Below are 12,537 nucleotides of genomic sequence, written 5' to 3'. Positions count from 1 at the left end.
CATCCAAAAAAATATATAAATTTCGCTTTTTGAAAAGTAAAAAATTCTTAACTTTGACCAAATATATACTCCATCTGTCCCAAATTAACTGTCGTCGTTGGTTTCCGTGCCGAAAGCTTGACTCAATTTAAAGAAAATACGTGCAAACATTTGTATCACCAAATAAATTTATTAAAAAACCAGATGTAAATACCTATCTAACGATATTAATTATGTACCATAAATATTAATATTTTATATATATTTAGTCAAAGTTGTTTCTCGAGAAACGAAAATGGTAGATATTTAGGGACAGAGGGAGTATATAAAAACTTACTAATATTTATGATGCGTAATAAGTATCATTAGATTAATCATGAAATATATTTCTATAATAAACCTAATTGAAGTTCTGAATTTAGATAATATCTGCTATAAACTTAGTCAAACTTAAAATTCTTGGACTCCCTGTGGAGGGAGTTTACATTATTTTTGGGGTGAAGGGAGTAATAATTTTTTCTATAAAAGAAAAAGAAGACAACCACCTACTTTTGGTGAAAACTTGCGACACACATACTTCATCCGTCCCAGAATAAGCGTCGCTATAGCATTTGTGTTGGTCAAATTTTGTTAAATTTCACTGATTTTGTAGAAAATATTAACAATATTTGTATCTCCAAATAAGTTGATTATAAAACTAGATTCATCGATCTATCTAATAATACTAATTATGTACTATAAATATTAATATTTTCTTGTATATATTTTATCAAAGTTAAAAGTATTTGACTCATGAAGCGAGAACGAGGGACAACCGCTTTTAGTAGATCATCCTATAAATAACATTTAAATAATAGTATAATATACTTTTTTAAAAAATGGTCACATCATTTCGGATCAACCATATAAATAAAGACTATACTTTTGGGCCCATTAGTTGTGATCATACTTGGAAAAAATAAGTCCTATTTATTTGTTGTTGTAAGTGAAATGTTATATACTCCATAAACAATCTTTCAAATGTGTACACTCTCCGTCTAAAAAAACGCAACTATAGGATTCGTACCGAACAAATTTGCTAAAGTTTGATCAAATTTATAGTAATTAGTATTAACATCTATGTCTCAAACATGATTTATTATGAATTATTGATCTATCCTTATTTTGTATGATAAATGTTAGTTCTTTTTATAATTTTGGTTAAAGTTGAAATCACTTAACTTGTAGAGAAGTGAGAATTGTATTTTATTTGGACAGGGGAGTATACGTGTGTAATGGGTAGTTTTAAGGATTGTGTTTCCAGAAAAGAAAAGAAATTGAACAGACCGGCCAGTGAAGCATCATGAACTAACTAGACTTCGCTAGGATGCATGGCGCGCCCCTCCCTTATTTGCCCCTGCATGTCTCTGCAGGGTATATCGCCTTGCTGATGTGCTACCACACCACATGCTTCCCTGGCGTGAACTTGATCACGAAGCTGTTGGCCTTGAAGGCTATTTGCTGGCTTCGCTTTGAAAGGTGATGACGATGCATCTGTCCTGGTGAATAGCGGAAAATTCAACATTAGGAGGACCGACATCGACATCGACATCAACACGTTCACTTGGGGAATGCCCCGGAATGAATTGGAGGTGCATGCCACGATTCCTAGTGAGCAGGATATTGAAGTCATGATGTGTAGATGTAGAGATATGGAGGTCAAAAGTTGCAAAGATTTAGGCCCCGTTTGGCACGGCTCGTGCCGGCTCCAGCTTTCCTGGCAAAATGCTGTAGCAACACTGTAGCATGAAACCAGTTTTCTATCTCCTCCTTTTCTGTCTTACTGTAGCACGCGAACTGTAGCACTCGGGAAAAAGCCAGCGGAAGATGGCTTCTCCGGCTTTGATGAACAGTGTCGATGTCAGTGAGAGGGGGAGGAGAGAGAAAACCTGCTTCGTGCTACAGTGTTGCTACAGGTTTTGCTAGAAAAGCCAGAGCCGACGCGAGCTGTGCCAAACGGGGCCTTAGTATTTCTAATTGGTGTAAACTTTGAGAGAAAAGATATTATCCTCCATATTATGGTGGTGGATAAAACTAGAATGGTAAGTGAGGTGCAAGTTTAGCATCCGATCACATGCCACAAGCAACTTAACAGTAACAATGTTCTTTTTTCTTACTTTGTTCACTAGATTGACAAGCAACTTAACAATGTTTTTCTTCTTTTCTTTATTCACTAGATTGCACGGTGACGATGACCACGTTGAGCCAAGACTGCCCCCAAGATGAGTAGACTAGAATGGATGATGATATTAGTGTTCGGGACAATGATTTTTTTTAGAACCGGAAGTTGCCTCCATTTTCATTAACCATAATAGAAATATAACAAGTCGTACAGAGTGAGTATAGTCTGGCAGAAAGTAGAACATGACAGCTAAGAGAATGCATACTAAGGCTACCACCAACACAACCACCACCCAAATTGTCTGAGCACCAACAGACAACAACGCCACCCGCGGACCCACAGTATCAGAAACCAGCAAACACTTATTACAGCAGAATAAACGAGATTGCAGCATAATCTAAGTTCCCAGCTATCACCACAAAAGCTGCACCAGCCGAGAAAGCATGATTTGGCTAAATCCTATATGTTTGCATTTTTTTACTTCCCTATATACTTATGCAGAAGTGAAAGCCCGATAAGATGACAGGATGTTGATGAAGAATAGTGAGTATGAGGATAGTAGTAAGAAGAGTTCCAAAGGTTATTGTGTTGCTTTTGTTATCAATTCGATCCTTAAGCTTTAATTATACATGTATCTTGGATTAGTTATAATTTGGACGTCCTTTATAATTTGTGATTTGTCTGATGGTGTGTTTGTGTGTAGTGGAATAAATAAACTCATGAATAAAAGTGCACAGAAGTATGGACCATCCAACATTATTGTGAGAAAAAAATATTGTTCCCATGGCTGAAAAGTAGAGCTGATTCGGGCTGATAAGCTCAAGCGAACAGGGCCTTAATTACTCCATTTCATCACGCGTTGAGAGCCTCTCTCCTGCTTTCTAATTACTCCATTTCATCGGGCGTTGAGACTTGAGAGAACACTAATGCTGCTTTTTCCCACAACCACATGTAGGACATTCTCAACAATGCATGCAACCTTCCCACCAGCACTGCATAAGTAGTTAGTACAATAAGAAATCTCATTGTTACTCCTATCATAGTGATCCAGTAATGTATCCTCATGACTATGACTTATCTCTTTTGGTTGGATTTTGTTTATTTCCATACCATACAAAACTATTATAAATACTTAATTTGAAATTAGTTAAACCATAATTGTTGAGACTTCTACATCAATCTATAGAAACTTTCCACAAATCGTCCTTTGAGGGTGTATCATCTAGTTTCTGTAACATGCACGCTGGTACGGTGGCGGCCGGCCTTCAAGTGGCCCGACAGATGAGACGATGCTGTGACTGCGGAGAGGACGATATAGACCCAAATGAGAGGCTAGAGCATCGTCGGAGGAAATATAGAAAGGAAAAGAGTCTCGTTGGTTCCAGGGCTTATCAGCGTACAATATTTTCTCTCGTAATAAACTAGCACTAGCCGGACTTATCAGCCCAGAAACCAATCAACGAACAGGCTGTTTATTTGATGGTCCAACAACAAGGGAAAAGGTGTATCTCAGCACCTTCTGTTTATTTGATGGTCCAACAACAAGGGAAAAGGTGTATCTCAGCACCTTCTTTCCTGGACGCATGCTACGGACTACGCTTTGGCTCAGCTGACCATCCAATGCATTATGCCTGTATCTGGTATCTCTATGGACCATTTGGTCCCTCCCATTTCAACGTTCCTATGGTTTTGAACACAAGAAAAGGGTCTACCATGTCACATTTGTGTTGCAGCTATTCACGTTTTAAGTATTGCATATACCTTAATAAATCATGTACTGATACGGTGATACCTCATACAGGACGAGGAATCCGAATCCCCAAAGCCAAGAGTAACATAGCAAAGGAAGCAGAGTACCTAGCTCAGCTCAGCTCCAGCAAAGAGGACGGTAGTATCATCCACATCCATGGATGGTCACCACTGCTGTTCCATTAAGCAGACAGTCGCGCATCAGATTAAAGACCCAACTGGCAAGTATTCGAGAGAAGAAAAAAAAACTAGCAAGCAGGACCGATGGCGACTTTAATCACAAACACACACAGATTCTTCTGCTGCCTTAAACAAGACCAAAGGTTCCTCGCACTACCTGTGGTGAGTCTGGCGTTTTTTAGCATCCAACCCCACTAGAGAAATTCACAGCAGTAAGTTACCACCTTGTGAATTGTGATGGCAATTGGCTGGACCTGGATAACCTCGAGTCCCAGGCAAACCCAAACAATCTGGGCATCCATCCATTACCGTGACGTGCCTCATTCAGCAGAGCACTGACCCAACAGAGAAGAATAGTGTGCCAAACGACAAGAAATGAAGAAATGGTCACCGAAATTTCATGCCCGCCGTGAGCATGCCCGCCGGTGGCCGGCCGGCCGGCCTTCAAGTGGCCCGACAGATGAGCCGCTGCTATGACCGCAGAGAGGACGACCGGACCGACTCATTCACTACTCGTTTGAACCATGTCCAAAATCTGGAAAGATGGCTGTCATGGCCAACAACATCCTTTGTCGTTGCGCAACCACACGACTCTCCACCAATCAATCTGCGCACAAGTCCGATCCTACTTTCAACAATGATTTCTACCAAGCATCTTCAGTCTATATAGTAGGGGTAGAAACACCAAATTCCCTTAATAATATTACAAAGAAAAATAAGCCACCCTATATGATCACACCACACAATTTTTGACGCATCTGATTTCCCGGGCAACGCCCATAAGATCCTGCCACAACAGAAAGAAAACAAGCAGGAAAGATAGAGCAAGCAAGAAATCACACACCAGAGTCCAGGTTTACTAATCCCTTCTCTTTTTTTTTCTTTCTTAATAGTGTCATTAAAACGAAGACATCTTAGTCTCTTCTTTCTTTTCCACAAAAGAAACCACCACCATCAGAACGCTGCCTGCAAAACTAGCTTTTCACCCAACGAAACTAAAACCTAACTATTCATCTTTTTCTTTTCTTTTTTTGATGACATATAGAAGCTAGGAACCACCAACCAAGACAGGCATTCTACCAAAAGAAAGGAAAATAGAAGCCTTGGGCACCAAAGATTATAACCCAGAAAGGCAAAAAATTGTGAAGCCAAAAACAAAAGCTCCTGCTGGCCACTAGACGTCACAACTGTCAACCCGGACCGGCATCGAGCCGATTGTCACCACACCAACTGTGTTAATCTTACGGTCAGCCTCCACTGCCTTGGAACCGATTTTGAGGGAACTAAGTTTGGCAGTGACCCTCTGCTCCACGCCACCCTGTGGAACTGCACTCGCAGAGCCGCTGACTCCATTTAGCCGCTTCTCCACACCAACTGTGCTAGTTTTATGGTCAGCCTCCACTGCTTTGGAACTGATCTTGAGAGAACCAAGTTTGGCAAAGACCCTCTGCTCCTCACCACCCTCTGGAACTGCACTCACAGTGCCGCTAACTCCATTTAGCCGCTTTTCAGGTGCTTTCAGCAAGCCCTGGGCAGCACCGCTGTCTGCATGCTGCTTTGGATTTTCGACCTTCTTCCAGTACTGCTGTTTCCCCTCTGCACCTGCCTTCAAGCTTGAAGCTGGTGGATGGTTAGTTACAGTTTTCGCTGCATCCTCTTGGCTCTGATTGCCACTGCAATGACTTTCCTGTACTCCATTCTCTTTCTCAGCCTCACTGGCCTGCTTTTCACAGACGCACGGTTCCTGAGGTTTGATGATCGCCTTAGCATCATGCGGCTTCTCGGCCACATTTTGTATCTCAGATGTTCTGTCTACCAGCACGCTGCTGGATTTTGTCTGCTGAGTGTCAAAAGCATCTTTTGTACGCTGTGAGACAGGTACAAAATCTGGAGCATTGTAACTCAGCTTGCACCTTCTGTGTGTCTTCTTTTGCGCCTCTTCTGCCTCATATCTCATAAAATCATCAAACAGGCAGAACCTCGCTTTGATGCCTTTGAAGATCTCGATCATAGATATTCCAGGGAGGTATGGTATCTGCAAATGAGACATTGCAACAGATCATGACATCAGGCCTCCACATTCATACGAGAGCAAAGTTATTACGGCAGCTGACTACGGAGATGCTCAAGATAAATAAACTACTTACTGAAATCAAACAATTTAACAGTACTAAAACAAATTCAATGCAAAACAAGACATGCCACACTTACTTCCTGTGTATCTCTGCTGTGTGTCACAGGCTTGTTTTCATTATTCTGCAGTGTGATATGCTGCAAAGAACAATTTTGTATATCTTTAACGACGTGCCATCTCACAGGAAAGCATCCGGTCCATTTATCCTGACACCAGAAGTCCATGTCCTTGTGAAAATCAACAGGTCCAACCATCTCAGCCATGCCACAGAAGTGCCCACTACCATTGACCTGATAAACATAATGAAAAAAAAATCAATTGTTGAACTTTGAACACAAAATTTTATGGATGTTCAATAAATCAATACTCACAGAGAAGAACAAGAAAACTGGACATTTAGTAGAATGCCTCCTTGATATCCTGTCAGCATCCCTGAATGCACTATCTAGCTTGCTGTTTCCATTGGACGAACTTGACCATACCCCATACTTTATCGATTTGTGCACATCTGCCTCACCAATTGACTTGATAACAAAGAACTTTGCATACGTATAGTCGATTCGGAGATCATCTCTGTTGTACTGGTCGGTTCTTATAATGATCGTCCCATCCGGATTACCAACAACGAGCCTTGATGTGTAAGATTTCACAATTATGGCAGAGCTCTGATTGCTTGGTTTCTCAGAATCAACTAAGCTATGCACTTTTTGGCCAGTACCATTCAGATGACCACTTGACTTTGAAGATGGCTGGAATTTCTCGGCGGCAGCCCACTTCTGAAGATCAGATCCAGCAGCACATCCAAGGCAATTGTTTCCAGACAAATGTGCCGATACCTGCCATAAACAAGACATGTCAGTTGGGGACAGATGACACACAGGTTACTACAAGTAAAACATGCTATACTGAAAACAAGCAACAAAAAATCAGTACAATATTTATTTAACATGCATTGGCTCGCCACTATAGAAGCAAACTACAGTTTGCTAAAGAACCCCCTGAACTAAATTAAGACCCACAGTACGAAAAGCTCGCACAAGGTCAACTTAACTCCCCTTTGGGTTTAGATAAAACAAGGCCCCCACATAATCATGTCCTGATGTCCAAAACATTCACAGATGGAATGTGTTTATAAGTTCAGAGTTCATTTAGCTAAAAGTAATCCAAAAAACAAAAAGGCAATGCCCCATATAAGTTACTGAAAGTTAACTTCTGAACAACTTCCAAAACTTAGGTTCCTTGTAAAGGCGTTTTAATGAACTACCAGTACCCTGCCTGAAGCAATCCTGGAAAAAACTTCAGCATGAAGACAAGACATCCAGTGGTGTGATACATTGAGTGAATGAAGTTACCTAATAAACATTCCACTAAAAAGTTAACTTTGATTATAATGGTGTGAACATGTTCATGAGGGACAAGATTATCTTGTGGAGGAGGCACAATACAGGCCCTACCCGAAAAGGCGAATCTTACAGTGGTTCAGGAAAGTTAATAATTCCCTCTATAGATAAGAATTAATCACAAATACACTGCAACTTGACAAAAGAAATGCCGATCAGTAATAGCTTATAAATTTGCCTACCTGAGAAGTATGAGGGAGTTTAGCAGGCACCATGCATCTATCTGGCAGCTCTTGCTTCTGTGGAACCGAATTGTGCAGTTGAACCTTTGGCGGCTTTGCATGGTCCTGGAACTGCTTTGAAGGTACAATAGAAGAGTGTACAGGTGGATGCATAACAATGTCGCTTTTTGAGGTGACGGGAGCAATTAAAGGAAATGCTGCATTCGCAGATGTTGCAGCATAACCTGGTATTCCAGGAAGAAATGCAACATTGGAGGAGTGAAGAGGTGTGGTTGCGCTTCCCGGGACACCATCTTGTGCATAAGGAAGAACAGCTGGAATGTAATAGGATGTCGGGGCTATTTGGCATGTGGAGTTAGCAGGGTCAGCAACATACTCCTGAGGCATAAATGAGCCGTCGGGTACGAAAGAAGGATCAGAAGGGTAAGGACTGTAGGTAGGATGCATAGATCCACTGTCTGGGGCAGCATAGTATACGCATTGCATGCCTTCAGCCTGCAAACAACCCGAAAGGAATGAACATATTAAAACACGTGACTGTAAAGGGCACCAATTAAGTATCAAAGTCTTTTATATTGTATATACTAACCGGATAGTAAATATCTTGGCCATCATATCCTAAAGAGCTCGGGTGATTATACCATTCCATCGGTGATCCAACTTCTGCATTTGACAAATTGGTTACCATCAAATGAAATACTGAAAGGCGGCAAGCACCAATGACAGGCATAATACAAAGATAGGACATTTCCTTTTACCTGCATAACCATATTGGTACGGATTTGCAGTAGCAGGAACAAAAACATTTTGTCCATACATTACTTCAGGAGTCATTCCCATCTCCATGCAATTCACACTTCTGAACAAGCACCTTGTTCTATTCCAATGTTCAGAGTCAGCTGGAATTAAAAGTGATAGGGCTGTTAGTGACAAATTAAATATGTCATTCCATGCAAAAAATAGATAAACAAAAAATAGATAAATACAAATGAAGGTCTGATCACTAAAAGCATAGCAAGGTGTGCTGCATCACATCATTGTTCATAACCATTTTGCATGAATGCTCAACAAGCAATGGGAAAAGACACACATACAATGAATAGCAGACTAGTAGTATAGTATAGAAAGATGCGACACAAAAGAATAAGTAAAGCATATGTAGTAGATTATATATGGAAGTCACCGGAAACAGACATCATCACCAGGTTTGCTGTAGATAAAATAATAGACCAAGCAGCCAAATGTCTGCACTTTTACAAAGATTTATATTTCCATAAAAAACACGAGACCAATTTCATGGTCAACTAAAAAAAACATATTGTTGCATTATTACATGTATGACACATCTAAGTTTGGAAGGATACAAGTACAGGTTGAACCTTTGGCTGTTTGCAATTTTAGGGTGAACCTAAGGGTCGGTGGCCGAATCATCTCTCCACGCAGATTTCCAATAGCATACAAAACTTCGTGGAAGTAACGAATACTTGTTTCCACATATCTTAGTACTATAAAACTTAGACCACTTGTTGGTTTTGAATGATTCACAAGGTTCAGATTTCGAACACTTCAACCAGTAGCTATCTTTCAGAACAGCAGCAAGCATACATGGGACAAGAGTCTGAATCTTGGAGGGTAGCAAGTAGCTTATATGTATTCATTCATTCTTCAAAAAAGGAGGACAACAGGCATGTTTACTTGATTGAAAGAATATCAGGGCTAGGGTCTCCGTCTTGAAATAAGAAAGAGTTTCTAATGCTATCTTTTTACATAAACTAGATATATATTCCTCAGTGTATCCCTTTCTTTCGATTTCATTCAAGATTGAAGTAAACAACAAAAGGACAGAATTTGCAGCTCGGAACTAATCCCAACCTAGAGCATAGCATATAGCATAGACAGATACAGAAGAAGCTGGGTTACCTTGCTGCCCTGGATGGAGTAGCCTCGGATCCTTTGCGTTGCTGGTACAGAAGGCGGCCTGGAAAGGAGAAAGGAGATGTCAGTCGAGGAGGATCTGGGCGGCCGGCGGGGAAAACAAACAAAGCAGCGGCAAGGCGGCGTAGATCCGGCCATAAGATTCAAAACCACATCCGCCGATTGACTGGCGCGCGACCAAAATCGATGGCGGATCCGGCCGGAGAAGGATCCGGTGCGGTGCGTGTAGACTCACCCGAGACGGAACGGAGGGAGGGAGGGAGGTCGCCGGCGGGGAACGATTCCTTGGGCCGAGGAGGTGTAGAGGACGAGATCCTGGAGGCGAGGGCGAGGGGAAGCGCGTGGGGTGTGGTCGACGGATGGAGGCGCCGTGCGCGAGTAACCCTAGCGCTAGGTCGGTTCGGATCGGTCGGGCCAGGCTGCGGTGCTACTTGGATTTGGGCTGCTGCGTATCAGGCAGGCCCAACCAGGCACACCCTGCCTGCCTGCTCGGTGACGTGACCTGTGGGCTTCAACCTGGGCTGGACCCAGCTGGCAGTGGCCAAGTATTTTGCTTGCTTCTACGACAAGTTTGAGTGGATGCTCTTTTTTTCTTTCTTTCTTTTTGATGAAAAGAGAAATGTATGCCCTTTTACCTGCGGGTTCCAGTGAAAAGCTACGAGATTTAGGGCCTGTTTAGTTCCTTAAAAAATTTTGCGCAGTACCCATCACATCGAATTTTGCGGCATATGCATGGAGTACTAAATGTAGACGAAAAAAACTAATTACACAGTTGGGTGAGAAATCGCGGGACGAAACCTTCGAACCTAATTAGTCCATAATTAGACACTAATTGCCAAATACAAACGAAAGTGCTACAGTAGCCAAAACCCAAAAAATTTTGTATCTAAACGCGCCCGTAGAAGTGAAGAGGGAGCACGCACTGACGTGTGGGGATCCTATGTAGGGCCCACATTGTAGTAGCACTGTTGGCTGCGAATCAGCAGTGCTTGTTGCATTGGTTGTTGCTGTGGCAGCACCACTTAGCAAGCACCGTCAAGTAAAGAAGGTTTTCTCTCACAATATTTTAACATAAGCATCAACATAAGCTAAATTTCAGCACCAGCGAACAGGGTGATTGCTACTTTGTTGGGGGGGGGGGGTTGAGGAGGAGGAGTGGGCTAGGTTATGCTTTGAGATGGGCAGGTCATTTTTATGTAGGAGGGTGTTAGGGACTGTTCCATAAACATCACTATATAGCAGCTCAACAAAAACCTACAGTTTGCAGAGCACCATCTCCATTCTTTTTTTTTCAAACAGAGTGCGTGAAGTTGAAACCGTTTGGCTGAAAAACGTAGAGCGGAGCAGTCCCAAACACCCATGTAATGCCACTAAATGGACTAGTCTAATCGAGAATTTGAGAGTAGTATGAAATAATATGAGCTACTCTACTGTGATGGACTATGTTTAAAAAATTTATGCGTTTAGGGGGGTCTATGTACTGGACCCCAAAACAGCGTGCCGGTAAAACCATATGGTCTGACTTTTTGTCCATTAACAAACCCATGGATAAAGAAATTGACATATTCTATACTAGTAAAAATCCATTGGATTTTAGGTTTAAGGTACCTGTTCCCATCTGTAGGTATGACACTGGCCAATGAGATACTAGCATACTCCCTCTGTTCGAAAATAAATACGTATCTCGCATTTTAAGGAGTCAAACAATCTTAAGTTTAGTTTAAAAAACAATCTTAATTTGTATCTCAAAATAGGATTAGTATGAAAAATATATGTGATTAACCTAATGATGATTATTTGATATTGTAGACTATAGTATTTTTTATATAGATTTGGTCAAAAGTTTATAGAGGGACGGAGGGAGTACCGGGCAGTGCATCGCTCCGGCCAAAAATCAAATGGTTTTGCTGAAAATTATAGAAAACTTTCAGTCATCTTAATGGGCCACATGATGTCAACACGGCCACATTTCACGGTCGATCTGCCCAGTTCCCCGCTATTAACAAACGACACGTCGGACCAGAAAAGTAGCCCAGCCCAAATAATACGAATTGTTTTGTCAAATACGGCGGCTAAACGTTTGGCACCACGAAACTTTTCACATTCTCAACAGAATCACTGCTAAATAATATGAACGTTTTGAATTCTCAGAGAGAAATAGTTACAACCGATTCTTATTTTTGTACCACTAGCAAAGATAAACACGAAGTGCTAGCGCCCGGATGTCCGGACATACGCTTGTGTTCGAACACCCGCGGTCCTTCATTCCCTGTGCGCCTGCACTCCACGTCCCTGCTCGCGCCTGCGTTTCGCACACCCACGTGGGGACTGCTCGCGCCCCCCTTCATTCGAAATATTCAGATGCAATACTTGCAACATACATATGAAGATAGATAAAATATGTGTCTGAAACATTTGCAAAAACACTTGAAACCATTGCAAACATACGCAATATCTAGATAAAACACCTGCAGCATATGTGTGAAACATATGCAACATCCAAATAAATACACTTGCAACATGCGTCTGGAAAAAACATATGAAATATTGGGAACAGAAGCATGCAACATTCCATGTATAACCATTGCAACATATACAGCATCTCAATCTACTTTTGCAGCATCTATATGAAACACTTGCAACATACCTACTATGGCTGGCCTGTCTGACCAATGGAGGCCCCCTCTCCTAACCTCCTGGCCACACACGACGACCGACGCTTGCAAGTAGAGATGGAGGATGGAGAGGGAGGAAGGCAGCCGCCAGCGCTCGGATGCGGTGGAGATGGAGGATGGAGACTGCCGGTTGGGCGAGCGT

At 41.9% G+C, this 12,537-nt stretch overlaps 1 protein-coding gene across 1 annotated transcript; it reads right to left on the bottom strand.

Moving 5' to 3' along the window:
• Positions 1–4,924: 4,924 nt before the first annotated feature.
• Positions 4,925–10,124, bottom strand: LOC136531572 (YTH domain-containing protein ECT2-like). Its single transcript, XM_066524221.1, has 8 exons — positions 9,956–10,124; positions 9,706–9,763; positions 8,544–8,684; positions 8,375–8,448; positions 7,786–8,280; positions 6,575–7,039; positions 6,281–6,493; positions 4,925–6,104 (listed from the first exon to the last, which is right to left on the bottom strand). Exons 3-8 carry the CDS (start codon positions 8,629–8,631, stop codon positions 5,244–5,246), a joined length of 2,196 nt encoding a protein of 731 aa, XP_066380318.1. The 5' UTR covers positions 8,632–8,684; positions 9,706–9,763; positions 9,956–10,124; the 3' UTR covers positions 4,925–5,243.
• Between the last annotated feature and the right edge of the window lie 2,413 nt (positions 10,125–12,537).

The sequence above is a fragment of the Miscanthus floridulus genome, unplaced genomic scaffold, assembly GCF_019320115.1.
Source record: "Miscanthus floridulus cultivar M001 unplaced genomic scaffold, ASM1932011v1 fs_373_6_7, whole genome shotgun sequence".
Classification (NCBI taxonomy): Eukaryota; Viridiplantae; Streptophyta; class Magnoliopsida; order Poales; family Poaceae; genus Miscanthus; species Miscanthus floridulus.
This window is presented reverse-complemented; position numbering and strand designations above follow the sequence as displayed.

What these genes read in the sequence shown, in the direction of transcription:
- LOC136531572 (XM_066524221.1), bottom strand. Translation starts at nt 8,631, where the DNA reads ATGGAGATGGGAATGACTCCTGAAGTAATGTATGGACAAAATGTTTTT. An exon ending in GTACCAATATGGTTATGCAG is followed by an intron (nt 8,449 to 8,543) that starts GTAAAAGGAAAT and finishes TGTCAAATGCAG; the next exon opens with AAGTTGGATCACCGATGGAA. An exon ending in GCCAAGATATTTACTATCCG is followed by an intron (nt 8,281 to 8,374) that starts GTTAGTATATAC and finishes GGTTGTTTGCAG; the next exon opens with GCTGAAGGCATGCAATGCGT.